General features: G+C 42.6%; 3 protein-coding genes across 3 annotated transcripts; 2 read left to right on the forward strand and 1 right to left on the reverse strand.

Moving 5' to 3' along the window:
- The first annotated feature begins 1,741 nt into the window (after positions 1-1,741).
- On the forward strand, positions 1,742-4,643 carry LOC309481245 (uncharacterized protein). The gene is made up of 3 exons (XM_082146093.1): positions 1,742-2,221; positions 3,142-3,702; positions 4,365-4,643. Exons 1-3 carry the CDS (start codon positions 2,201-2,203, stop codon positions 4,380-4,382), a joined length of 600 nt encoding a protein of 199 aa, XP_082002219.1. The 5' UTR covers positions 1,742-2,200; the 3' UTR covers positions 4,383-4,643.
- Positions 4,644-6,388: 1,745 nt separating this feature from the next.
- On the reverse strand, positions 6,389-8,842 carry LOC309494342 (uncharacterized protein; the record flags this gene model as incomplete). Its single annotated transcript, XM_082163655.1, has 2 exons — positions 8,562-8,842; positions 6,389-7,866 (listed from the first exon to the last, which is right to left on the reverse strand). Exons 1-2 carry the CDS (start codon positions 8,734-8,736, stop codon positions 6,389-6,391), a joined length of 1,653 nt encoding a protein of 550 aa, XP_082019781.1. The 5' UTR covers positions 8,737-8,842.
- A 568-nt stretch (positions 8,843-9,410) lies between these two features.
- LOC309501888 (uncharacterized protein) lies at positions 9,411-25,894 on the forward strand. Its single transcript, XM_082174152.1, has 8 exons — positions 9,411-9,632; positions 17,500-17,820; positions 17,910-18,248; positions 18,399-18,482; positions 19,306-19,353; positions 19,499-19,579; positions 25,582-25,673; positions 25,766-25,894. The coding sequence occupies exons 1-7, from the start codon at positions 9,572-9,574 to the stop codon at positions 25,650-25,652; spliced, it is 1,005 nt and encodes a 334-aa protein (XP_082030278.1). The 5' UTR covers positions 9,411-9,571; the 3' UTR covers positions 25,653-25,673; positions 25,766-25,894.
- Positions 25,895-26,501: the final 607 nt, after the last annotated feature.

A 26,501-nucleotide genomic window follows, 5' to 3' on the forward strand; every position in this document is an offset into this window, starting at 1 on the left:
TGCGTTCGATACTATAGATCACACAATACTCTTAGATCGACTACAAAATTATACTGGTGTTCAAGGACAAGCACTAAGCTGGTTCAAATCATACCTATCTGACCGCTACCATTTTGTCTATTTAAATGGAGAAAAATCGATCATAACTCCAGTAAACTATGGAGTGCCGCAGGGATCTGTATTAGGCCCCCTGTTATTTTCAATATATATGATGCCACTTGGAAATATTATAAGGAAACATGGAATTAGTTTCCATTGTTATGCTGATGACACTCAAATATATATTTCATCACGGCCGGATGAAAACGCTACATTTTCCAAATTGACAGAGTGTGTTAAAGATATAAAAGATTGGATGACGCGTAATTTTCTTTTATTAAATCCAGACAAGACAGAGGTAATACTTATCGGTTCAAAAAACCGCCCACAAAACCTCGCACAATACAACTTTAACATCATAGGATGTCCTGTTACTTTATCCTCTACAGTAAAAGACCTGGGTGTTATACTCGATTGCAACCTGTCTTTTGAAAATCATATTTCTTATGTTACAAAAACAGCCTTTTTCCACCTTAGAAACATTGCTAAGCTACGTAATATGCTATCAGTTTCTGATGCAGAAAAGTTAGTTCATGCATTCATGACCTCGAGACTGGATTACTGTAATGCTTTATTAGCTGGTTGTCCTGCATCCTCAATAAACAAGCTACAGTTAGTCCAAAATGCCGCCGCTAGAGTTCTTACGAGATCAAGAAAATATGATCATATAACACCGATTTTATCATCACTGCATTGGTTACCTATAAAGTTCCGTATTAATTACAAGGTATTGCTACTGACTTATAAAGCCCTAAACGGCTTAGCTCCAGTCTATTTAACGGATCTTCTATCGCCCTATAATCCATCGCGCTCTTTGAGATCACTAAATTCAAGGCTTTTGGTCATACCTAGGATATCCAGAACCACCAAAGGAGGGAGAGCATTTTCACATTTGGCTCCAAAACTCTGGAATAGTCTTCCTGATACTGTTCGTTGCTCAGACTCGCTCTCCCAGTTTAAAACTAGATTAAAGTCGCATCTCTTCAGCCAGGCATTCATATAATCCTACAGTTCAAACTACAATCCGGCCTCTATCCAATGCCAGAGGAGAACTGGCCCCCGACTGAGCCTGGGTTCTCCCAAGGTTTTTTTTTTTCTCCATTAAGGCACCTGATGGAGTTTTAGGACACCATTAGGTCACTTGATGGAGTTTTTCGGTTCCTTGCCACTGTTGCCTTTGGCTTGCTCAGTTGGGGATATTTTGGGGATATTTAATTTAATTTTATCAATCAATAAATTCCTCTTGAAACAAACTTTGTTGTATTATTTTAATTTAATACTGTGAAGCTGCTTTGATGCAATCTGTATTGTGAAAAGCGCTATACAAATAAACTTGACTTGACTTGACTTGACTTGCTTTGCATCAAAACTGTCTGCTTCACATTTTACTCCCTATGCCACTGCTGCTGAAAAGATATTGGTGGTTTTAAATTGTAATAGTTTCGCGGCCGTGGGGCCCCCCAGATAAGGCGGCAACTGCCTGTTGGACGGGCCGGCTCTGTGCAGTCGGTACTGGATACAGAATTGATTTGTTCATCTCTCGAGTCTTCGGGTTTGAGTTGTTTGGTCTTTTGTCGCATAACTGTATTGTGTTATTATATGTAGGTATTTAATCATTTCTGTTTCCAGTACAGAACCTATTGATGAATATCAGTCACGTGACCTCTTACGTCATCCGCTCTTTTTCCTGTTGACTGCCGCCATTTTGAGTACCTACGAGCACTGTCCATAGCTAGCTAGCTTGCTACGATTTACAGCTTCGTACACTTCTTACACTTCGTTCATGCTTACGGATACAGGAAATGGCTACAAAAGACAACATTGCACACCTCGACTGCCATGAAAAGAAACGCTATTTACAAAAAATATCATCGTTAGGGTGTGATCCCTACGCGATACCTGATGTGTACTTCCAGCCTCTGTCCGCTGCTACCGAACTACCAATCCTGTCATTCAATGATATATATATATATACCTTATACATAATCCGTCGCCATACACCGGTGAAAGCCTCAAAGCGTACAAGAGTACCGAGGCATATCGATACTTTGTTGCAGGGTGGGTCCTTGATTCAAAAATATGGCACCTTCACAAGAAGAAGATGTTTCTCGTGAAAGGAAAGGTAAGTGTTCTTTTAATCCAACTTTGTAAACAGCAGCTAGCCTGACAACTCAAGGCTATATAGACTAACTTTTAGCTGTTCTCTAGCATAGTATGTCAGCACAAGGGGTAGCTAAATCATCTGGTCATGGTTTCAAAACAAACTACAAGAACGTTGCACACTTTGCAACAACAACAACAAAAAATACCTTAGAAATGCTCTTTTTCTAAATGAAAAGTGTCGTGTTTTCATGTTTTGGGGAGGAAATAACAGGTATGGTCTGTTTTAAAGGAATAGTTCACTTTAAAATGAAAATTCTGTCATCATATACTCACCCTCATGTTGTTTCAAAGCTGTATGAATTTCTTTCTTCTGCTGAACAGAAAGGAAGATATTTAGAAGAATATCAGTAACCAGACAGTTTTTGGGTCCCATTGACTTCCATATACTATGCAGTGGTATATGGAACCCAAAAACTGTCTGGTTACTGATATTCTTCTAAATATCTTCCTTTCTGTTCAGCAGAAGAAAGAAATTCATACAGCTTTGAAACAACATGAGGGTGAGTATATGATGACAGAATTTTCATTTTAAAGTGAACTACTCCTTTAAGAGCACTGTCTCTCTCTTTTCTACTGTGTCAGCGAAGTCTTTACATAGATTATTTTGGACCTTTGTTGAAATTCAACTAGCACATAATATGTAGGTCTGGTATAATTTATTTAATAACCTAAGAAATATACCTTTCAAAACTAACAGTCAATGACCATGATGGTTTTAATGAATCTGTTGGCTTTTTCAACATTCATTTAGTAGTATCTCATGATCTGGTGTCTCCACTCCCGTAGAAAAAAAAAAATCAGTTGTAACATGGTTTAAATACATTGATTGACAAATGAGTTGATTTTACTAGACTACTTGGTCTGCTGTCTTCTCTTAAGGTGAACCACTCTCAGGCCGTCAACATGACCCCCACACAACCATGGATCGTGGTCCATGATGATGGGACAATTTTAGTGGCCCACTGCACCTGCAAAGCAGGACTGGGCGAAGCATGCTCGCATGCTGCTGCTCTCATGTATGCTGTCTTAGCAGCGGTAAATCTAAAAGATGGACTGTCCAGTACAGAGATGCCCTGTGCATGGGTTCTTCCGAGCAAAACCGGCAAGGTGCAGTATGAGGAAATCAGCAACATCTCATTCATGAAGAAGACTGTAACATACTCGCCACTACCCAGCATTCCTGTCCCTACAGAAGAGGAGTATATGGAGTTCTACCAAAAGCTTTATGAATGTGATGTTCAGGAAGAAAGTACTAAGGGAACTGCTATCTTGTCTGTGATCGAGGGCCACTCTCACAGATACAAACCAAAGACCCTCCAACTGAATTTGCCAGAACCACTTTCTAAATTATATTCAAAGGCAAAGTTGCATGCTGATTTCGCGTCCTTACTAGTAGAGAGTGAAAGCATCTTTGACAATCTTCAGATAACAGAGCAAGAGGTATGTACTGACAAATTGTAAGTCTTGTACTGTAATTAATATTTTGTGAGTTTTATCGATCATTAACCAATATTTGTATTCAGTTTTAATGTTTACATTAATAGCTTTATTTTGTTGAAATAGCATTACATTTGTCAACTTTCAGTCATTAGCAGTAGAAGAGGCAACCAGAGCGCAGTCTGCCAGTAAGGTTTGGTTTGAGCAAAGAGCAGGCAGAGTAACAGCGTCAGTCTTCCACGAAGCAGGCAGGTCAGACAGTGCTGTATCCTTGTTAAAGAGGATTTGCTATCCCCGGTCCTGTCAGGTATCTACAGAGGCAATGAGGTAACGATAGAAATGTACTAGAAAGACTACATATCAAAGTATGCTGCCCAGGGCTGGTTTTCATTTCATTTGTCATAGACATATTTCAGAGAAACAATGATGTTCTTACTATCCCACTTAAAGGACTTAAATGATACAAGCTCAGAATATGATCCCAATCCTAAATATACAACTTTTCCATGGTTGTCAAAAGAGGCTGCCATTACATGAACATAATAGTGTGTGCACTCCATAGAGAATAATTAATACATTATTCTGGATTTGCAGTGGTATAATGTAGTGTGCTAATGAAGTATGTGGAGTCTGTCTAAACAATACCTTATTCTCTATTTTTCTAGATGGGGAAATGTGAGTGAGACAACAGCAAGGACACAGTACATCACAGCATTGCAAGATCATCATACCGATGTTCGAGTGCAGACAACAGGCCTAATCATCAACACATCACTGCCATGGATCGGTGCATCGCCGGATGGAATTATTACCTGTGCTTGCCACGGTAAAGGTGTGCTTGAGATAAAATGCCCTTTTACTCTTAAACACCAGTCAATCATCAACAGCTGTAATGCTGACACAAACTTCTGTCTAATGGCAAAGGACAATGTGATAGCGCTAAAGCCAAATCACAAATATATGGCACAAGTCCAACTACAGATGTGCATTGCTGAGGTCCAGTATGCTGACTTTGTAGTGTGGAGTCCCACTGAAATGTTTATTCAGCGCATTCAGTTTGTTGAAGAGTTCTTCAATGAGACATACCAAAGAGTAGAACAATTTATTAAAACTAGAATTTTGCCAGAACTTCTTGGGAAATATTACACAGTGCCACGTCCAGTGGTTTCCCCAACCTCAGAGCAACAGCCCCAGTCAAGGTGCTATTGTGGTGAACCAGCTGGAGATCCAGTGAATGTAGTAATCTGTACATCTAAACAGTGCAAAAGAGGGCACTTTCACAGGTCTTGCTTGCGGTTGACTAGAGTTCCAAAAGTGTGGAAATGTTATGAATGCAGGAAAATTCAGAAAAAATGAAGTTAGTTCAGATTCCCTGTAGTGTTGACCACACACACACACACACACACACACACACACACACACACACACACACACACACACACACACACACACACACACACACACACACACACACACACACACACACACACACACACACACAGACAGACAGACAGACACACACACACACACACACACACACACACACACACACACACACACACACACACACACACACACACACAGAGAGAGACAGACACACACAGACACAGACACAGACACACACACACACACACACACACACACACACACACACACACACACACACACACACACACACACACACACAGACACACGCAGACAGACAGACAGACACACACACACACACACAGACAGACACACACAGACACAGACACACACAGACACACACACACACAGACAGACACACACACACACACACACACACACACACACAGACATACAGACACACACACACACACACACACACACACACACACACACACACACACACACACACACACACAGACACACACACACACAGACAGACAGACACACACAGACACAGACACACACACACACACACACACACACACACACACACACACACACACACACACACACACACACACACACACACAGAGACAGACACACACACACACACACACACACACACACACACACACACACACACACACACACACACACACACACACACACACACACACACACACACAGACATACAGACACACAGACAGACAGACACAGACACACACACACACACACACACACACACACACACACACACACACACACACACACACACACACACAGCCCAGTACGGTAGACTGTTACTCCTGGAGAATAAGGCTTTATGCTTCAGGTTCTATTAGTTGTATTAGTATTACTTACTTACTGTTTTAAAATTTGCCATGGTATCATTATTGATGATTATTTATCAAAACTCTCATTGTGTAAATATTTTGTGAAAGCACTAATAGTGAACCCTTCAATATCGACATTGATGTTTGGTCAAAAATGTCATGTTTGATTTTCTCCATATCACCCAGGACATTGACTGTATCAAGTTCTCTGTGTCTGACAAATTGTAAATACTCCTTACATCTTGAAAATATATCTTATTTATTCAATTCAGTATCCTGCTAAATTAATTAATAAGCAGTGAGTTTTACTGGTCTTATTCTTGTTTTTAAGAAGTTGATAAATAAAATATTTGTACTGTATCAGCCATAAAAACTCTCCTGTGTGTCTTATTGTCACATAAAAAACATAATAGACTTTGATGTATGGTTTGACACAATTAATAATTTATTCACTCTGGTGGAACAACAGGGGGACAAAGGTTACAGAGGGCACAGTACACTTTCACCATCTTGTCCAGAGGTGTGAGTCCATCTGGGGTTGAGAAGCACAGTGTTATTGGTATAGTTCCTTGCAAAATGGTGTATTTATTTCGTACAAGGCCTATAACTCTCTCCACATGGATGCGCACTGCTGCCAGTCCCCGCGATGACTCAACTTCAGCTGGGTGAAGCTGCTGTTTTCCTTTTGTAAATGCCGGTATTTTGAGTCGAGCATTAACAAGACCCAAAGAGTCTGCCACATTAAACCCCCTGTCTGCAAGAACAACATCTCCTGGGGACAATAACTCAAGAAATCCACTGTGCTCAGTCACATGCTTGTCACTTGTCCTCCCGCCCCAACCTTTCGAAACAAAACTGATGACCCCTTGTGGAGTTATGGAGATGAGGTATTTCACTGTGTTATGATGCTTATACTGAGAATATGTTTGTGCTCTTGCTCTCATTTCCTTTGGTCTTTCGATAAATATTTCAAAGCAATCAATAATACTGGTACAATTTTCAAAGCCGTTTCTAAAACACATTGGGAGACTACAAAGGATCTGATCTCTGCTTGGCCACTTTATGATATTACACAGCCTGATATTCATTACATTCAGTGTGTTGTTGAAAACCCGACCAGCAGTTGACGTTGATACATGAAACACATGAGCTAAAAAGAAAAGTGGCAAGTTCATTCTCAGGCGCATTAATGTTAACAGAAACTGCTGAAAAGGGGACAAACTGGATTTCAACTTTAGGAATGATGAGATAAAAGAGAAAACAACAATTAGTTTTACATATGAAGGCAGGCCTGTTAATTTATGTACTTTATCATCTTTGTCCTTCAAACTTTCTTGGTTGAAAGACAATGAATTTACTTGACCTTTGAGCTTCCAAATTTCTGTCTGTAATCTTATGCACTCCTCTTTCAATTGTTTCATTGTGGCTTCACAAAAGGCATTTCCACAGGAACGGTCCAGAGCAAGGCCTACAGCACTGCTAGTCTCCAATCCAGGCTCCTCTCTGTCAATCTCCTGTCCATCTTCTTCTCCATCCAACTCATGTCCGTCTTCTCCACCCAACCCCTCTTCATCTCCCCCCAACCCCTCTTCATCTCCCCCCAACCCCTCTTCATCTCCCCCCAACCCCTCTTCATCTCCCCTCAACCCCTCTTCATCTCCCCTGTCAATTTCCTGTCCATCTTCTTCGTCCAACTCATGTCCGTCTTCTCTGTCAAGCTCTTGCCTGTCATCTTTGTCCATCTCCACTACCTCTTCTTCTTTTCCAGTCTCTCGTTTGTCCAAATTACATGCTCTTTTTCTCTTCAGTTCCTGTGTTTGTTTGAATCGCGTCATTTGATTAATCCTCTTCCTCTTGTCAGGGGAGCTGAGGTATGGAAATATTGTAGGGACAAAGTCAGGGTTCAGAGGGTTCTGGCTCTTCGCACCTGGTGAGACAAAGATTTCATATCTCAAATGTCAACATTATCATTTATTTCAATCATCTGTTTTTAATATAATTCTACAATTTTAATCAACATTTCAGTTACTAACTACAACAGAACAAAAATTAACAGAAATTTGTGGTGGTTCTGCATTTTATTTGATAAATAACACAATGCTAAATCATAAAACAGATGTATGTACAATAACATTACGATGTCCAGCATCGTGAAATAGTACATTGATTGGGTTTAATTAGTCGTTTAATGATGTTGATCCGATTATTTTAAGTGCTTATTTAAATGGTCCAGGGGCAGAACTTTTGCCAAGCGTGTCAGAGTTTCTAGTTTCTAATCCGCACTCATATAGTTTATTATTTTTATCAGTGTTTGTAACGTTATATCAGGGAGGGACACGTTTGTGTGCAGTAGCCTATGTTTTGTAATTTCACCGACGAATAGAGAGTCTCTCCACAACGGATTGAACCGCGCACATCCGAGTGAAGATTAAACGGTAAACTGACCATTTGACGCTAAACTCATGCTGTTAGACAAAAGATATATGAACCAATTCACACCGATTGCTTGATACTGTTTGGAAAGATTCGTAGGCTATGTTATTATCTTTAGGTTGGCGATTAGTGACAGCGAGCAGCTAGTGTTAACTCGTTAACAATATATTTAATGTTACATCCACTTACCACAGACAAAATGAGCACTGCACAGGCGAGTGTTGGCAGTTGGTGTCCAGTCTGCCCTCTTGACGGCTGCAAGCCACTGATGGCGTCTTTTTTCATCCTGCGGTAGCCTGTAAAATGATATTTTGGGGTCTCCTTTTCGGTTGTTGCACCCCACCGCACAACATATTGAAGGCATAGCTAGTTCCTTTGCTTTGCGACTAGGTACTCAAGATGGCGGCAGACAAGTTTTAGAAGGGAGTGACGTCAGTGAGGAGACGTTGGTGACATCATCTGATATTCATCAATAGGATGTTGAGCATGCGCTGTCAACACAAAATGAATGAATCACTCTCTGAGACAACTCGGTAGTCCCGAGTCATATTAAAGATTCGTTCAAAATGAACGGAATCGTTCATGACCGACCCATCACTATTTTACAACAATCCCTAATTTTGCTGATTCTGACATTAAGTTTTGGATCGAACCAGAATCAGAACACAGGAGAATCACACATGAAATGAATCCTCAACTGAATCAAGATCAGAAAGCTCATGTAACATGACAGAGGAGATTCAATGGAAACAGACATGTTTAAGACAATATTTGAAGGACTTTATTTTTCCTATTGCTTCCCCTTTGTTAGACTGTGTATTCTATACTCTTGTGTAACCTTTTGTCTGGTTTCAATTGAGCAAGGTGACTGTGGGCTTGTGGGCTGTGCTTTTATTGTGACATTACATGTTTTCCGTCGTGTTTTCAGTGCTGTGAGCTCACTGTTGAGGTTTGGAAACACATCGAGCATTGATCATCTCTGAACCGTGTTCACACTGATGATGGCTGTGGATTATGTTGGTAGTTCCTCTTCTCTCTTTTAGCTGGTTGCTTCATACAGTTGAGTAGAATCTGGTGCGGATCTGGACTCTCATGCTAGATTTTATGAGTCTTTACTCACGAAGTCAAGGTATTGCTGAACCATTTTTACTGAGGGGCTGATGATATTTAACTGAAGGAAAGACTGACAGAAACAGAAAATGGCTGAAAAGAGTGATTTGTGTCTGCTGGGACTGATCATTCTCTGCTCACTTCTCACAGGTAAACACATTTCTACATGCTCTTTAAAATCACGGGAAAGGTTTAAATATTAATATACTTACATAAAAATGTTTTACTAGAGCTGGTCTGGCATGGAGTCTGTGAATGAGTTAGTTTGAACATGCTTTATTCGTCCTCACACTCATGTTCTGATCTCACAGTCACTGTCACTTGCTGTGTACCACCTGATGTATTCTGGTATGTGTATCACATTCTATTGATAACTCAGCAGAAAAATAAAAACTTCCATTCCAATTTATTAGCAAAGCTATTTGTGTCACTGAACACTTTTAACTAAAAATGTATGCCACAACATTTATAAAACTGAAATAGTATTTTGTAAGTAAAAATGTTCGTAAACATTCATAAAACTGAAATGGTCAGTATGCTTTTCAACAATATTATTGATCTGTCTGCATTGACACCATTATATGAGAACTGAACTGAGCTGGACGATGACATCACTGTTTTCAGTCCTACTGTATATATAAATGAACTAAATGAATAACTAATGATTTTTACAACCTAAATGACCTTGGACAATATGGACAATGACACTATTTTCTTCTAGAGCTAAAGTAAAGCCTTAAATAAACTGTGTTGCATTATTTTCCTGTGATCTCTGTAAAGCTGCTTTGAAACGATCTATGTTTTGTAAAAAGCGCTATATAAATAAACGTGACTTGACTATCCTCTACTTTGCTGTAAACAATTTTTTTGGTATTTTGATAACTCATCTGCGAGTCGGGATCACAGCGAGCGCATCCATAATACAGTGGGTATGGAAAGTATTCAGACCCCCTTACATTTTTCACTCTTTGTTATATTGCAGCCATTTGCTAAAATCATTTAAGTTCATTTTTTTCCCTCATTATTGTACACACAGCACCCCATATTGACAGAAAAACACAGAATTGTTGACATTTTTGCACATTTATTCAAAAAGAAAAACTGAAATATCACATGGTCCTAAGTATTCAGACCCTTTGCTCAGTATTTAGTAGAAGCACCCTTTTGATCTTATACAGCCATGAGTCTTTTTGGGAAAGATGCAACAAGTTTTTCACACCTGGATTTGGGTATCCTCTGCCATTCCTCCTTGCAGATCCTCTCCAGTTCTGTCAGGTTGGATGGTAAACGTTGGTGGACAGCCATTTTCAGGTCTCTCCAGAGTACTCAATTGGGTTTAAGTCAGAGCTCTGGCTGGGCCATTCAAGAACAGTCACGGAGTTGTTGTGAAGCCACTCCTTCGTTATTTTAGCGGTGTGCTTAGGGTCATTGTCTTGTTGGAAGGTGAACCTTCAGCCCAGTCTGAGATCCAGAGCAATCTGGAGAGGGTTTTCGTCCAGGATATCCCTGTACTTGGCCGCATTGATTTTTCCCTCGATTGCAACCAGTCGTCCTGTCGCTGCAGCTGAAAAACACCCCCACAGCATGATGCTGCCACCACCATGCTTCACTGTTGAGACTGTAATGGACAGGTGATGAACAGTGCCTGGTTTTCTCCACACATACCGCTTAGAATTAAGGCCAAAAAGTTCTATCTTGGTCTCATCAGACCAGAGAATCTTATTTATCACCATCTTGGAGTCCTCCAGGTGTGCTTTCATGTGTCTTGCACTGAGGAGAGGCTTCCGTCGGGCCACTCTGCCATAAAGCCCCTACTGGTGGATGGCTGCAGTGATGGTTGACTTACTACAACTTTCTCCCACCTCCCGACTGCATCTCTGGAGCTCAGCCACAGTGATCTTTGGGTTCTTCTTTACCTCTCTCACCAAACGTCTTCCATTTAAGGATTATGGAGGCCACTGTGCTCTTAGGAACCTTAAGTGCAGCAGAAATTTGAGGCCTTGCCACAATTCTGTCTCTTCAGGCAGTTCCTTTGACCTCATGATTCTCATTTGCTCTGACATGCACTGTGAGCTGTAAGGTCTTATATAGACAGGTGTGTGGCTTTCCTAATCAAGTCCAATCAGTATAATCAAACACAGCTGGACTCAAATGAAGGTGTAGAACCATCTTAAGGATGATCAGAAGAAATGGACAACACCTGAGTTAAATATATGAGTGTCACAGCAAAGGGTCTGAATACTTAGGACCATGTGATATTTCAGTTTTTCTTTTTTAATAAATGTGCAAAAATGTCAACAATTCTGTGTTTTTCTGTCAATATGGGGTGCTGTGTGTACAATAATGAGGGGAAAAAAAGAACTTAAATTATTTTAGCAAATGGCTGCAATATAACAAAGAGTGAAAAAATGTAAGGGGGTCTGAATACTTTCCTTACCCACTGTATACACTCACCTAAAGGATTATTAGGAACACCATACTAATACTGTGTTTGACCCCCTTTCGCCTTCAGAACTGCCTTAATTCTACGTGGCATTGATTCAACAAGGTGCTGAAAGCATTCTTTAGAAATGTTGGTCCATATTGATAGGATAGCATCTTGCAGTTGATGGAGATTTGTGGGATGCACATCCAAGGCACGAAGCTCCCGTTCCACCACATCCCAAAGATGCTCTATTGGGTTGAGATCTGGTGACTGTGGGGGCCATTTTAGTACAGTGAACTCATTGTCATGTTCAAGAAACCAATTTGAAATGATTCGAGCTTTGTGACATGGTGCATTATCCTGCTGGAAGTAGCCATCAGAGGATGGGTACATGGTGGTCATAAAGGGATGGACATGGTCAGAAACAATGCTCAGGTAGGCCGTGGCATTTAAACGATGCCCAATTGGCACTAAGGGGCCTAAAGTGTGCCAAGAAAACATCCCCCACACCATTACACCACCACCACCAGCCTGCACAGTGGTAACAAGGCATGATGGATCCATGTTCTCATTCTGTTTACGCCAAATTCTGACTCTACCATCTGAATGTCTCAACAGAAATCGAGACTCATCAGACCAGGCAACATTTTTCCAGTCTTCAACTGTCCAATTTTGGTGAGCTTGTGCAAATTGTAGCCTCTTTTTCCTATTTGTAGTGGAGATGAGTGGTACCCGGTGGGGTCTTCTGCTGTTGTAGCCCATCCGCCTCAAGGTTGTGCGTGTTGTGGCTTCACAAATACTTTGCTGCATACCTCGGTTGTAACGAGTGGTTATTTCAGTCAAAGTTGCTCTTCTATCAGCTTGAATCAGTCGGCCCATTCTCCTCTGACCTCTAGCATCAACAAGGCATTTTCGCCCACAGGACTGCCGCATACTGGATGTTTTTCCCTTTTCACACGATTCTTTGTAAACCCTAGAAATGGTTGTGCGTGAAAATCCCAGTAACTGAGCAGATTGTGAAATACTCAGACCGGCCCGTCTGGCACCAACAACCATGCCACGCTTAAAATTGCTTAAATCACCTTTCTTTCCCATTCTGACATTCAGTTTGGAGTTCAGGAGATTGTCTTGACCAGGACCACACCCCTAAATGCATTGAAGCAACTGCCATGTGATTGGTTGATTAGATAATTGCATTAATGAGAAATTGAACAGGTGTTCCTAATAATCCTTTAGGTGAGTGTATATATATATATATATATATATATATATATATATATATATATATATATATATAAATATATATAATCCAGTTCAGAAAGACTAGATACCCAATATGCATTGCAGCATGAAGCTTTTGATCATCACTATTGTTGAGATTCACTCGCTGATTCTTAATGTCTATTTGTGTCTAAATGACACATTCTTCATTAATTATTATGACATTGCTGGATCTCATAGTGTATAATCACAGGGCTATTATAATTTAAAATATAAAATGAATAACACCTCAGGAAGACTGCATACTAAAACTAGGTGATGATTACATTGTTATCATCAATATCAAAACAACATCATCTGGATGTGTTCTCGTTTGGCTTTTCCTGTCAAATGAGTCTTACAAACACAGTTACAGCAGCCAGAGGAAATATAATGTCTAAAAGTCAAGAGTCACAAGCTCAACTAAAGCAAACACTGATCTCCATGATGGTAATGTCAAATGAAATAATAAAACATAAACATCTAAACCTCTGTTAATTCTCAAACAGAACTGTAGAGGTCTGACAGAAATAAAGTCATTCTGGTTAGTAATAAGTGAAGCTGGTAATGCTGTTTGTGGAGTTGTTTAATCCTCCTCTGCTGAGATCTTCACAGATTTAATGTCTTCTTTTATTTCATCTAAGGCTGTGGCTGTAGTCAGTTGTGTGTTTGGAGAACGTTCTTATAAGAAACATCTGTTATCTGGCTGTGTTTCATTCATACTGTGAAATAATAAAAAATATAAAAAATAATAATGATACAATTTAATTAAATATATTTTATTTTAATTATTTAATATCCATCCATCCATCTTCTTCCGCTTATCCGGGGCCGGGTCGCGGGGGCAGCAGTCTAAGCAGAGATGCCCAGACTTCCCTCTCCCTAGACACTTCCTCCAGCTCTTCCGGGGGGACACCGAGGCGTTCCCAGGCCAGCCGGGAGACATAGTCTCTCCAGCGTGTCCTAGGTCTTCCCCGGGGTCTCCTCCCAGTGGGACGTGCCCGGAACACCTTCCCGGGAAGGCGTCCAGGAGGCATCCGGAACAGATGCCCGAGCCACCTCAGCTGACCCCTCTCGATGTGGAGGAGCAGCGGCTCTACTCTGAGCTCCTCCCGAGTGACCGAGCTTCTCACCCTATCTCTAAGGGATCGCCCAGCCACCCTGCGGAGAAAGCTCATTTCGGCCGCCTGTATCCGGGATCTTGTCCTTTCGGTCATGACCCAAAGCTCATGACCATAGGTGAGAGTAGGAACGTAGATTGACCGGTAAATCGAGAGCTTCGCCTTGCGGCTCAGCTCTTTCTTCACCACGACAGACCGGTACAGCTGCACCGATCCGTCTGTCAATCTCCCGTTCCATCCTTCCCTCACTCGTGAACAAAACCCCAAGATACTTAAACTCCTCCACTTGAGGCAGGAACTCTCCACCAACCTGAAGTGGGCAAGCCACCCTTTTCCGACTGGGGACCATGGCCTCGGATTTGGAGGTGCTGATTCTCATCCCAGCCGCTTCACACTCGGCTGCAAACCGTCCCAGTGCATGCTGAAGGTCCTGGTCTGATGAGGCCAACACGACAACATCATCCGCAAAGAGCAGAGATGAAATCGTGTCGTCACCAAACCTGACACCCTCCGGCCCCTGGCTGCGCCTAGAAATTCTGTCGATAAAAATTATGAACAGAACCGGCGACAAAGGGCAGCCCTGCCGGAGTCCAACATGCACCGGGAACAAGTCTGACTTACTGCCGGCAATGCGAACCAAGCTCCTGCTTCGGTCGTACAGGGACCGGACAGCCCTTAGCAAAGGACCCCGGACCCCATACTCCCGGAGCACCCTCCACAGGTCGCCGCGAGGGACACAGTCGAATGCCTTCTCCAAATCCACAAAGCACATGTGGATTGGTTGGGTAAACTCCCATGAACCCTCCAGCAACCTGTAGAGGGTATAGAGCTGGTCCAGTGTTCCACGGCCCGGACGAAAACCACACTGTTCCTCCTGAATCCGAGGTTCTACTATCGGCCGTATTCTCCTCTCCAGTACCCTGGCATAGACTTTCCCAGGGAGGCTGAGAAGTGTGATCCCCCTGTAGTTGGAACACACCCTCCGGTCCCCCTTCTTAAAAAGAGGGACCACCACCCCGGTCTGCCATCCCAGAGGCACTGTCCCCGACCGCCACGCGATGCTGCAGAGGTGTGTCAGCCAAGACAGCCCCACAGCATCCAGAGACTTGAGGTACTCAGGGCGGATCTCATCCACCCCCGGTGCCTTGCCACCGAGGAGTTTCTTGACTACCTCGGTGACTTCAGCCCGGGTAATGGACGAGTCCACCTCTGAGCCCTCAGCCTCTGCTTCCTCAATGGAAGACGTGACGGCGGGATTGAGGAGATCCTCGAAGTATTCCTTCCACCGTCCAACGACATCCCCAGTTGAGGTCAACAGCTCCCCACCTCTACTGTAGACAGCGTTGGTAGGGCACTGCTTCCCTCTCCTGAGGCGCCGGACGGTTTGCCAGAATCTCTTCGAGGCCAGCCGATAGTCCTTCTCCATGGCCTCACCGAACTCCTCCCAGGCCCGAGTTTTTGCCTCCACAACCACCCGGGCTGCAGTTCGCTTGGCCTACCGGTACCTGTCAGCTGCCTCAGGAGTCCCACAAGCCAACCAGGCCCGATAGGACTCCATCTTCAGCTTGACGGCATCCCTTACTTCCGGTGTCCACCACCGGGTTCGGGGATTGCCGCCTCGACAGGCACCGGAGACCTTACGGCCACAGCTCCGAGCGGCCGCTTCGACAATGGAGGTGGAGAACATGGTCCACTCGGACTCAATATCTCCAACCTCCCTCGGGATCCGGTCGAAGCTCCGCCGGAGGTGGGAGTTGAAGATCTCTCTGACAGGAGACTCTGCCAAACGTTCCCAGCAGACCCTCACAGTACGTTTGGGTCTGCCGAGTCTGTCCAGCTTCCTCCCCCGCCATCGGATCCAACTCACCACCAGGTGGTGATCAGTTGACAGCTCCGCCCCTCTCTTTACCCGAGTGTCCAAGACATACGGCCGCAGGTCAGATGAAACGACCACAAAGTCGATCATCGACCTACGGCCTAGGGTGTCCTGGTGCCACGTGCACTGATGGACACCCTTATGCTTGAACATGGTGTTCGTTATGGACAAACTGTAACTAGCACAGAAGTCCAATAACTGAACACCACTCGGGTTCAGATCAGGGGGGCCGTTCCTCCCAATCACGCCCCTCCAGGTGTCACTGTCGCTGCCCACGTGGGCATTGAAGTCCCCCAGTAGAACGACGGAGTCCCCAGTCGGAGCACTTTCCAGCACCCCTCCCAGAGACTCCAAGAAGGCCGGGTACTCTGCACTGCCGTTTGGCCCGTAGGCACACACGACAGTGAGAGACCTATCCCCGACCCATAGGCGCAGGGAAACGACCCTCTCGTTCACCGGGGTAAACTCCAACACATGGCGGCTGAGCTGGGGGGCTATAAGCAAACCCACACCAGCCCGCCGCCTCTCACCATGGACAACTCCAGAGTGGTGAAGAGTCCATCCTCTCTCAAGGAGTGTGGTTCCAGAGCCTAAGCCGTGCGTAGAGGTGATCCCGACTATCTCTAGTCTGAACCTCTCAACCTCACGCACAATCTCAGGCTCCTTCCCCGCCAGCGAGGTGACGTTCCACGTCCCTAGAGCTAGTTTCCGTGTCCAGGGATCGGGTTGTCGAGGCCTCTGCCTTCGACTGCCGCCCAATCCTCTCAGCACCGGCCCCTTACGGTCCCTCCTGCAGGTGGTGAGCCAACGGGAAGGCGGCCCCACTCGCATACGAGCCCCAACCCCGGGCCTGGCTCCAGGGTGGGGCCCTGGCTGCGCCATACCGGGCGACGTCACGGTCCTCGATTTAACGTCACTCATAAGGGTTTTTTTAACCACTCTTAGTCTGACCTGTCGCCTAGGACCTGTTTGCCTTGGGAGACCCTACCAGGGGCATATAGCCCAGGACAACATAGCTCCTAGGGTCATTCGGGTACTCAAACCCCTCCACCACGTTAAGGTGGCAGTTCAAGGAGGGGATATATTTTATATATTTTATTTAATTATTTAATATATTGATATGTATTTTAATTGTTTATTTTATATAAATTTATTACACTTCATTAATAAATTAAAATATAATATAAAAAATATTGCAATAGTTAGCTGTATCGATATTTTTGCACAGTCCTACCGAATAACTGACATTTGACAATGAGAATGTCCTGATGTCACAGGGGTTTGTTTGTAGTTTATTAATATAATAATGATTACTTAAATGTACTTGTGTTTCAGGTATCAGTGGAGTGGATGATCATGTGTTCATCAGATCTGGTGAAAATGTGCGTCTGTCCTGTAATAAAGCTCTTTCTGGGTGCAAATCAACTACATGGACCTACTCTAACAGATTCAGACATTCAGTAGTAGTTGCACTGTTTGAATTAGGGATAAAGAAGAAAGACACAGAGAGACATGAGAGACTGAGTCTGGAGTCTGACTGCTCTCTGAACATCAAGAACGTCACAGAAGAAGATTATGGATTATACATCTGCCAACAATTTGTGAATGACAGACAACAAGGAACTGATGCACGTGTTTCTCTGCATGTTCTTCATGGTAAATTTATGATTATGTGGTCAATTTAAAATTCTCCTTTTAAACTCAGATAATGATTGAAGAGTCTGTGATTTGTGTCTTGTGTTCAGTTTCAGTGTCTCCATCATCTTCATCATCATCATCATCATCTTCATCCTCACAGACTGAGATCAGTCCAGGCCGCGCTGTGACTCTCTTCTGTCAGTTGTATTATGCTGAATACTCCTGTGATGATCGGGTTCATTCTGAGAGAATTGAGCTGTTGTGGGTGAATCAGAGTGGTGTTGATCTGAAGACAGACTCCAGATATCAGATATTATCATCAGATCACTGTAACATCACTCTGACTACAACACTCCTGAATGAAGATGACAACAGAGAGTGGAGATGTCGGCTTAATCTCAGAAATAAAGTCAAGACCTCAGTCAGATACACTGTCAAGTATTCAGGTGAGAAAACACTCAGTGTTAGAAGACTTTCTTTTAGACGTGCTATATATAATGATAGATATTGCTAGAGTTATCTTGTGTGTTAACTCATTAAAATATGATTGAAATCTACAGGTATGAATCATCTGAACTAACATTCATCCTTTACAGCTCAAGCTTCAACGACAGCAGTGAATCCAGTCCACATCACACACTCTCAGGATCCCTCAACTACAAACACACACGTATCTAAAGGTACATCATCACTGTCTTTCTCACACCAGCGCTTTGCAGTGACTCTCAGATGCGGCTTTCTTCTATAATCAGTCCCTAGATATATAATTATACTTGATTCCTCTGTGAAGATATTAAGAGATGGAGAACTGTGTGCAAAGTAATACGTTTGACAATGTGCACAAGCTTTTTTTATATAATAACGTTCAGTTATAAGTCACTTATAAGTTATTAGTTATTTATGAACTAATAATTTACAAAGCATGACTTTATATTTATAAATTATTAATAAGTGGTATGCTAACGATTTACAAATGTGTTGTAAGTATACTTTATTATTAAACACACGTTAGACACTTTATTTCCACTCTTGGAATATTTTCTGAATTTTTATTGAAAATAAATGCCTTTTCGATCTGATATGTGATTGGAAAATGGAGTAGAGCGAGTTCTGCAAAATAAGGATTCGAATTTGAATCAACTTTCTGCCACTGCCTTAACCCTACACTATTGTTACTGTTGACCATCCAGCGTCTAACGTCATTTTGTCTGGCCCAATCAGACGTCGGTGGGCGGAGTTAGTGTAAATAGACACTTCACTGTGATTCGCTGAACTCAAAGTAGAAATGGTTTCATGTGTTTACATGTTTACAAATGTTTTCAAACCTGCCCTGTTATAATGCTGAATGAACACAAACCATTAAAGTACATAAATGTATACCAATCACTTTATATTGATGATCCAGAATTCAAGGTCCAGCACATGTTCATCATCATGTGATGATGATGTTTCGTTTATATGATGCATTATGTGTTGAACTGAACTAACAGACGTGATCCACAGATCCAGGAGAAACTGAAGTCAGTGTGACTGCTGGATTATTATACAGAGGTACGACACGTTCATTTATACTGACAGCTTTATAACATTAAACTATCAGTCAGTCTGTAAATGCTTCATCAATAACTGTTGATAGTTGAATACCCTTGACTTCAGTCATGTACAGTTTCTCTTCTTCCTCTCATGTTTCCTGCAGTGATTGTGAGTATTGTTGAGATCACAGTGTTTGCTGCTCCTACTGTGATTCTTCTTCAGATCATCTGTGCAAGCAGAGCTGGTGAGTTTTGAGCCGCACACGATCTGATCATTCACACTCATCTGATCTGGAACATCTGCAATCATGATAAAAACACACAGACCCAGCAGCAGACACAAATTCACGGACGGGCATTACATTTTTCCAGGGGGGCACACATGAGATCAACCTCATAGCATAATAACATTAATCTATTATGAACACATGATACAATGATAGTTGTTACGAACTGCTCCGAGACAAAGTTGAGGATCCAAATGCAGTTTATTAGAGTAATCCAAAATCGTAATCCAAATCCAGGCAAGGGTCATACACAGGCAGTGAGTCCATACAACCAAACAAATCCAGAAGGAAAGACAGGAACGGGAAAACCAGGACACAGGCAGATATCAAGAACCAGGAACATAGACAACAGTGGAAACACTCAGAAATGCAGTGCAACAACATACAAAACTTCGCAGTGAGTGATAGGATGAACCAGGCTTATATGGGGTGTGCTAAACCAGATAATGAGACACAGTGGATGCAATCAGGGATGAGGAGACCGGGCAGTGAGATATGGGAAATGTAGTTGTGAGTGAATCATGAAGGGCTGATGTGGAGTGCCCTCTGGTGGCTTTCAAGGGTACTCCAGCTAATGATCATTACAATAATGATGGATAGTGAATAATAATATATAATGTATTATGTACTGATGCTAAAGGTCCTTGCACACTGAGTTCGAAATTCTCTTCCGAAATTTTCGCACGTTAAAAATAAATACGTCACATTGTGTCAACCATGTATACATACTGCTTCCGAAACTTTCGTCTGTGATAATTTTTTTTTTTAAACGGATCGGGTTCAAATTTCCGTGTTTAAATTTCCATGTTTTTTGCATCCGTAGCAAGTATTTTGAGAGGTGTTTTGACTATTCAGAGCCACCGAATGACGAATACGGAAAAAACGAATATGAAAGTTTCGGATTCAGTCAGAGGTCAAGGAGCTTAACAAGGTTGCGCTGTTGAGGCTCGCACAGCCTCTCGAGGAGAAATCGAAACAAATGAGCACAATTTTATAACAGTCTATGAACGTAGCACACACAAAGAAACTCTGTTAACATTCTGCGGTAAAAATTCAAAATGTGGTGTTTTTATATTTATAACATATGATACAGTTCAGCAACATCACACGACCAAGTGTGCTTAATACCATCACGATTGAAAATGTGACACTGATTTCATATGACAGTTCAATAAACCAGTAATATTAAGCCACATTCCTTTTAGACGAAATATGGACTCTTTTTGTTCTAATTTAGCAGCGAAAATAGTTCCAATCCGAACAAAGATCACAGCATAGCGCGTCTCACAGCAACACTTAATCTTGTTTTGAATGATTCAGCGCTTTGAACGAATCGGTTGAGTCAAAGATTCACTGACCCATTCATAAACATCTAGGCTTGTTCGACTTGAACCGGCACTGCACAGACTGATCGGTGAATGACATCAAAGTACCGCGAGAGAGATTAGAGAGCAGATGCTCCTTATGCTTTGAATCGCTTAATAAGACCGCATGTAATGCGATCTGGGAAAACCCGTCGGATGTCGCGCTGGTACGTTTTCAGTAAGATCTAAAAATAGATCGAATGCCAGTTTTTTGTTAAAATGTCACGGGGTGACAAACAGCTCCAGATCCGTATGAGTGTTTGTCGTCATGACAACTAAACGGCAGATTGGCGACAGGTGTAGGGACTTCACTCTGAGCGTCTGATTGAGGCCACTCCCGCTTTTAGAGAGGATAAAACACACGAGGAGGAGAAGGCTGGGTGTACTGTGCCATGCTGTGGTGCTGTGTTGTTCTTCTGCCCTGTTGATCTGGATTGTCCTCCCCCCCGATCGTTGGTGGTTTCTCTCTCGTGGGGAATTGGTTGTGGGCACTGCAGTTGAGGGGTTGTCTTGAAGGAAGAGGAGCGTTGTTTGAGAGGACGCGAGGATGGCCCAGAGGAATGAAACGCGCTGACTGAGCTGGAGAAGAGAGAGATGAGTAGTTAACAAACTGAATCTCATAATTACATTGTGTTCTCCACTAAATTGGGTATTGGATTGAAGTGTTTGGAGCATGTGTACACCCTTCACCGAGTGAAATACTGATTCTTTGTCGATCTCTCACCTCCTCTACCCACCTGTGACCGCGAGGAAAAATCTCTCGAGTGTTCTGTCCGCCCCTGGCGATCATCAGTGCGGTAGACCAGGACTTGCGGGTGAGTGCTGGCCTTATGCGCACTAGAAGAGTGAAGTTGCAGTGTTTAAATTGACGTTTCCCCTCACGATTGCATGCTTAGAGTTGGATTGCAGTGTGTGTGTGTGGAAGAATATCTTTATTGCTGTGCAATCGCCCATGCGTCCTGGGGGTCTACTATCTACCGTGAGAGCTGAGTGAGATTGCTTACATCTACGTGCGGTGTCTAGAAAGAAGAACCTCTGCGAGATAACATCACCCCATTTGAGAACTGTGTATTGCTGTTGAAGTTGATTCTGTCTGTCCTAGAGAAGCCCCGCTCAGCCTGCGACTTTGAGCCTGTTGCAGTCCTAAGCCCAACTGCACGGTGTGAAGTTATCTGTCCCCTGCAACCCACGTGAGAGCTGTGTATTGCTGTTGAAGTTGATTCTGTCTGTTCTAGAGAAAGCTCTGCTCTGTCTGTGACTTGGAGTCTGCTGCAGCCCTGAAGTCCAACTGCATGGTGTGAAGTTATCTGTCCCCTGCAATACACGTGAGAACTGTATACTGCTGTGTGAAGTCTTAATTTCGTCTGCCTTAGAGAAAGCTCTGCTCTGTCTGTGCCTTTGAGTCTGCTGCAGCCCTGAAGCCCAACTGCACGGTGTGAAGTTATCTGTCCCCTGCAACCCACGTGAGAGCTGTGTATTGCTGTTGAAGTTGATTCTGTCTGTTCTAGAGAAAGCTCTGCTCTGTCTGTGACTTGGAGTCTGCTGCAGCCCTGAAGTCCAACCGCATGGTGTGAAGTTATCTGTCCCCCGCAGCACACGTGAGAATTGTATACTGCTGTGTGAAGTCTTAATTTTGTCTGCTTTAGAGAAAGCTCTGCTCTGTCTGTGACTTGGAGTCTGCTGCAGCCCTGAAGTCCAACTGCATGGGGTGAAGTTATCTGTCCCCTGCAACCCACGTGAGAGCTGTGTATTGCTGTTGAAGTTGATTCTGTCTGTCCGGAAGAAGCCCCGCTCAGCCTGCGACCCGAGTCTTCTGCAGTTTTGAGCCTACCTGCATGGTGTGAAGTTATCCGTCCCCTGCAACCCATGTGAGAACTGTGTTGCTGTTGAAGTTGATTCTGTCTGTTCTAGAGAAACCCCGCTCTGTCTGTGACCTTGAGGCTGCTGCAGCCCTGAAGCCTACCTGCATGGTGTGAAGTTATCCGTCTCTTGCAACCCGTGTGAGAATTGTGTATTGCTGTTGAAGCCGATTCTGTCACCTGGGACACTCACCTGTCTAACGCTCTCCCATTGAGAGTCTGGCACCAGTCTGTGAAGGGAGTGCACCTTGATCCCTCTACTCACCGGTGATACTCACCTGTCTGCTGCTCTCCCACTGCGAGTCTGGCACCAGTCTGGAAAGGAAGTGCACTTTGAACCCTCTACTCACCTGTGATACTCACCTGTCTACTGCTCTCCCACTGCGAGTCTGGCACCAGTCTGTGGAGGAAGTGAGCCGTGATTCCTCTACCCACCTGTGATATCCACCTGTCTAACGCTCTCCCACTGTGAGTCTGGCACCAGTTTGTGAGGAAGTGAGCCGTGATCCCTCTACTCACCTGTGACACTTACCTGTCGAACGCCCTTCCACTGTAAGTCTGACACCCACCTGTGAAGGAAGTGATCCCCGTTCTCTCTACTCACTTGTGATACGCACCTGTCCAACGCTTTCCCACTGGGAGTCTGACACCAGTCCGTGAAGGAAGTGAGCCTCGATATCCTTACTCACCTGTGATACTCACCTGAGATTCTCGCCGGTCCATACCCACGGCGGTGCTGTTCCAGGTTCCTGGGAAGAAGAAGACAAGGAGTTTTAGATTAGGATTTCTTAATTGCTTTTTAATAGAAAATAAAGTTGCCATTCCTTTTACTCCTGCCTCTTGCCTCCTCCTTGATACGCTCCTCTGGGTGACAGTGGTTTAGGGGTGAGCGCAGTCTGGCTTGGCCCACCCCGACCTGTGACAAAAATTGGGGTTTCATTAAATTATTATTCTATATCATCTTGTCTATCATCTCTGAATATATCTTGGCTAAATCCACTAGTTTAGTGCAGAAAAATAGCAATTTATAGTAGCAATTTATACGCCCACAGCTCTCCTTCTCTTAACACTACAAAGACAGTTCACCTATCAAAATAAACCACATAACAGAATAAAGGTATATCAATGTCCATTTCCCGCCACTCATGTGTAAACTACAACGGCACGCAAGTTTTTGTTTTGTTTTTTATCCAACGTTATCGTGAGATGCGGAGCGGAGCACAAGAGAACACTTCAAGAGTCTGAAGTAGCTGCTCGCTTAAAAGATCTTGTTCGCCTCTCAATCGTCCAATTTCAAAACGGTTTTCACAGGATGAATTTTAAGTTCATAAGCTTTCGAATGATACCTAATCTATGATGATTACTAAAATATGTGATATGAAAAAAAAAAGGCAATAAAAAAAGAGCGCCAATCGTCCAGCTAGCAGGACGTGACAGTTAATTAAACCCATTTTTTTCAAAATTCCAGCCGACTTCAGATAACCATAACTTTTGTTACCGACAAACGCTGAAATAAATAAAACTGATTTGGAAAAGGTTCGGAACCAGCTTTAATATGGTATCAACACCTGTAATCGGTAAAATTTCACCATGTGGTGGGTTTTCCCAGATCGCATAACATTTAGGCCTATATATATATTTTTTTTTAAACAGACCAAACACTTTTTTTTTTTTATTCAGGAGTTATAAAACGATAACTTTTGATAACAGTAGCCTATTCATAAAAAAAGTGACTCACAGGGCGGGGCGGGCCCCCAATGCCTGCCCATGGCGCCGGGACTGAAAACACATACGAGAGGACAGTCAATGTTTTATTTTGAATTAAACGAGAGGTCAGTCAATGGTTTTATTTTGAATTATAAAACGGTTAGTTCCAATCCTTGATTCTGATTGGTCAATAGCTGTGCTTTATTCACGATAAAACACAGCTATGACCGCTTCACCCAATGGTTCTATGTATCACTACAACACCCCTAGCAACCACTCTTAGCAACTTAAACACATGTGTGATCTCATTGATATTGTCCATTGAAGCTATAGTGGAGTATTGTGAGAGATCGAGAAAGCGAGTGTAAAGTCACAGTAGTAGACATTGCATTTTCCTTCAGGTCAGTCCTATATTCATAATAAAATAATCAGTTTGAATGTCCGCTGCGATATCTTGTCCTTTTAACAGTTAACCGTTAAGGGGTTTTCCGTGCTTATAACGTTAGTCATCTGTCAGTTGCGTCTTCCTTCTCCGTGAAAACAAGTTTGAGTCTTTCAATATAAAAGTCTTCTTTGCGGTCAGTGAGTCAGTCTTAGCCGCCATCTATTGGCGAAATAATGTATGTAACTTCTGTTGCTGTTTACGGTCAGGGACTATTTTTTCCAGCGGAAGGAATGCTTTTAGTGATTTTACTTCATGAAAGTTGCATAGATAAATATTTTTCGGCTTTAATATTTGTATTGTGTGGCAACCGTTTTATAAAAGCAATAAGGTACTCGAGGCAAGTGCTGTATCGTGAATAAGTAACGGCTGAAGGGGCTGCAGGCACTCCGCTTCGCGTCGTGCCTAACAACGCCCTTCAGCCGTTACTTATTCACAATACAGCACAGCCTCTCGTACCTTATTGCTTACTTATACAATGGCTTTATTTTGAATTAAACGAGAGGTCAGTCAATGGTTGTATTTTGAATTATACAATGGCTTTATTTTGAATTATACGAGAGGTCAGTGAATGGTTTTATTTTACAGGGAGGAAGGACTCGCAGAAGGACTCCTCTTTTTTCCCAGAGGAAATAGAGATGCCTACAATATTACAATAAAATATGACAATAAAAATATTGGTAAGTTTTGAGCAAATCTGCAACAATATTTAAAATAGCAAAAACTTCTTGAGAATTGTTCATTGTTTTATGTTTTATTTTTTTATTCTCAGAAAAAAGAGGGGGAAAAAACTCTGACCACCCTGAATAAATAGTGACACCATCAAGTTTAGATTAAAATATGTTTACAAATAACAGCAAGATTTATTTTCATTTATATTGTAATAAATGTTGGCAAACAATTGATTATGAATTTTTTCTGATATGTATTCTTCTGAAAAACCTTCTTCTGAAAACTCCCCAGAAATAGAATATATACAAGACTGGTTGAATGGATTTACTGTAACTGATGATGATGAAACAGAAAAGAGAAATGTTAAAGTCAAGGGCAAAGTTGAGATTTTTATGGACGATCTTATAGTTAAACAGCTCCAGAGGGACCACGCAAAAAGAGCTCGCAAGACGGAGAAGATGGAGATAAAGGCGCTGGCAAAGGTCCTCCACAAAGGCTTAACCTACCAAGACGAACGGATTAATCGTGCTCAGCAGTTAATAAAGATTATCAAACAAGTTGAATGATTAAAAAAGAAAATAATAAACATTGCAAACAGTTTTATGGTTGAAAATAAAATAAAATGTTCAAACGAAGAGATGTTGAATTTGCAGAGCAAGCTCAAGTTACTTAAAGCCTAATTTGAGCTTGGCCGCCAACTTTAAGGGTCATTGTTAGAAGTGTAATGTATGTGTGTAGCTATAAGTATACAACATGTTTAGGGCTGTTAAAACCCAATGTAGTTTTGCAGAAGAACTTTTGACGTCTCCCGCTTCAAACATAGAAAATGTGTGAGG

Source organism: Leuciscus leuciscus (assembly GCF_965113295.1).
Source record: "Leuciscus leuciscus genome assembly, chromosome: 1".
NCBI classification, from domain to species: Eukaryota; Metazoa; Chordata; class Actinopteri; order Cypriniformes; family Leuciscidae; genus Leuciscus; species Leuciscus leuciscus.

What these genes read in the sequence shown, in the direction of transcription:
- LOC309481245 (XM_082146093.1), top strand. Translation starts at nt 2,201, where the DNA reads ATGTTTCTCGTGAAAGGAAAG. An exon ending in TGTTTCTCGTGAAAGGAAAG is followed by an intron (nt 2,222 to 3,141) that starts GTAAGTGTTCTT and finishes TCTTCTCTTAAG; the next exon opens with GTGAACCACTCTCAGGCCGT.
- LOC309501888 (XM_082174152.1), top strand. Translation starts at nt 9,572, where the DNA reads ATGGCTGAAAAGAGTGATTTGTGTCTGCTGGGACTGATCATTCTCTGC. An exon ending in AAACACACACGTATCTAAAG is followed by an intron (nt 18,483 to 19,305) that starts GTACATCATCAC and finishes CGTGATCCACAG; the next exon opens with ATCCAGGAGAAACTGAAGTC. An exon ending in TGCTGGATTATTATACAGAG is followed by an intron (nt 19,354 to 19,498) that starts GTACGACACGTT and finishes TGTTTCCTGCAG; the next exon opens with TGATTGTGAGTATTGTTGAG.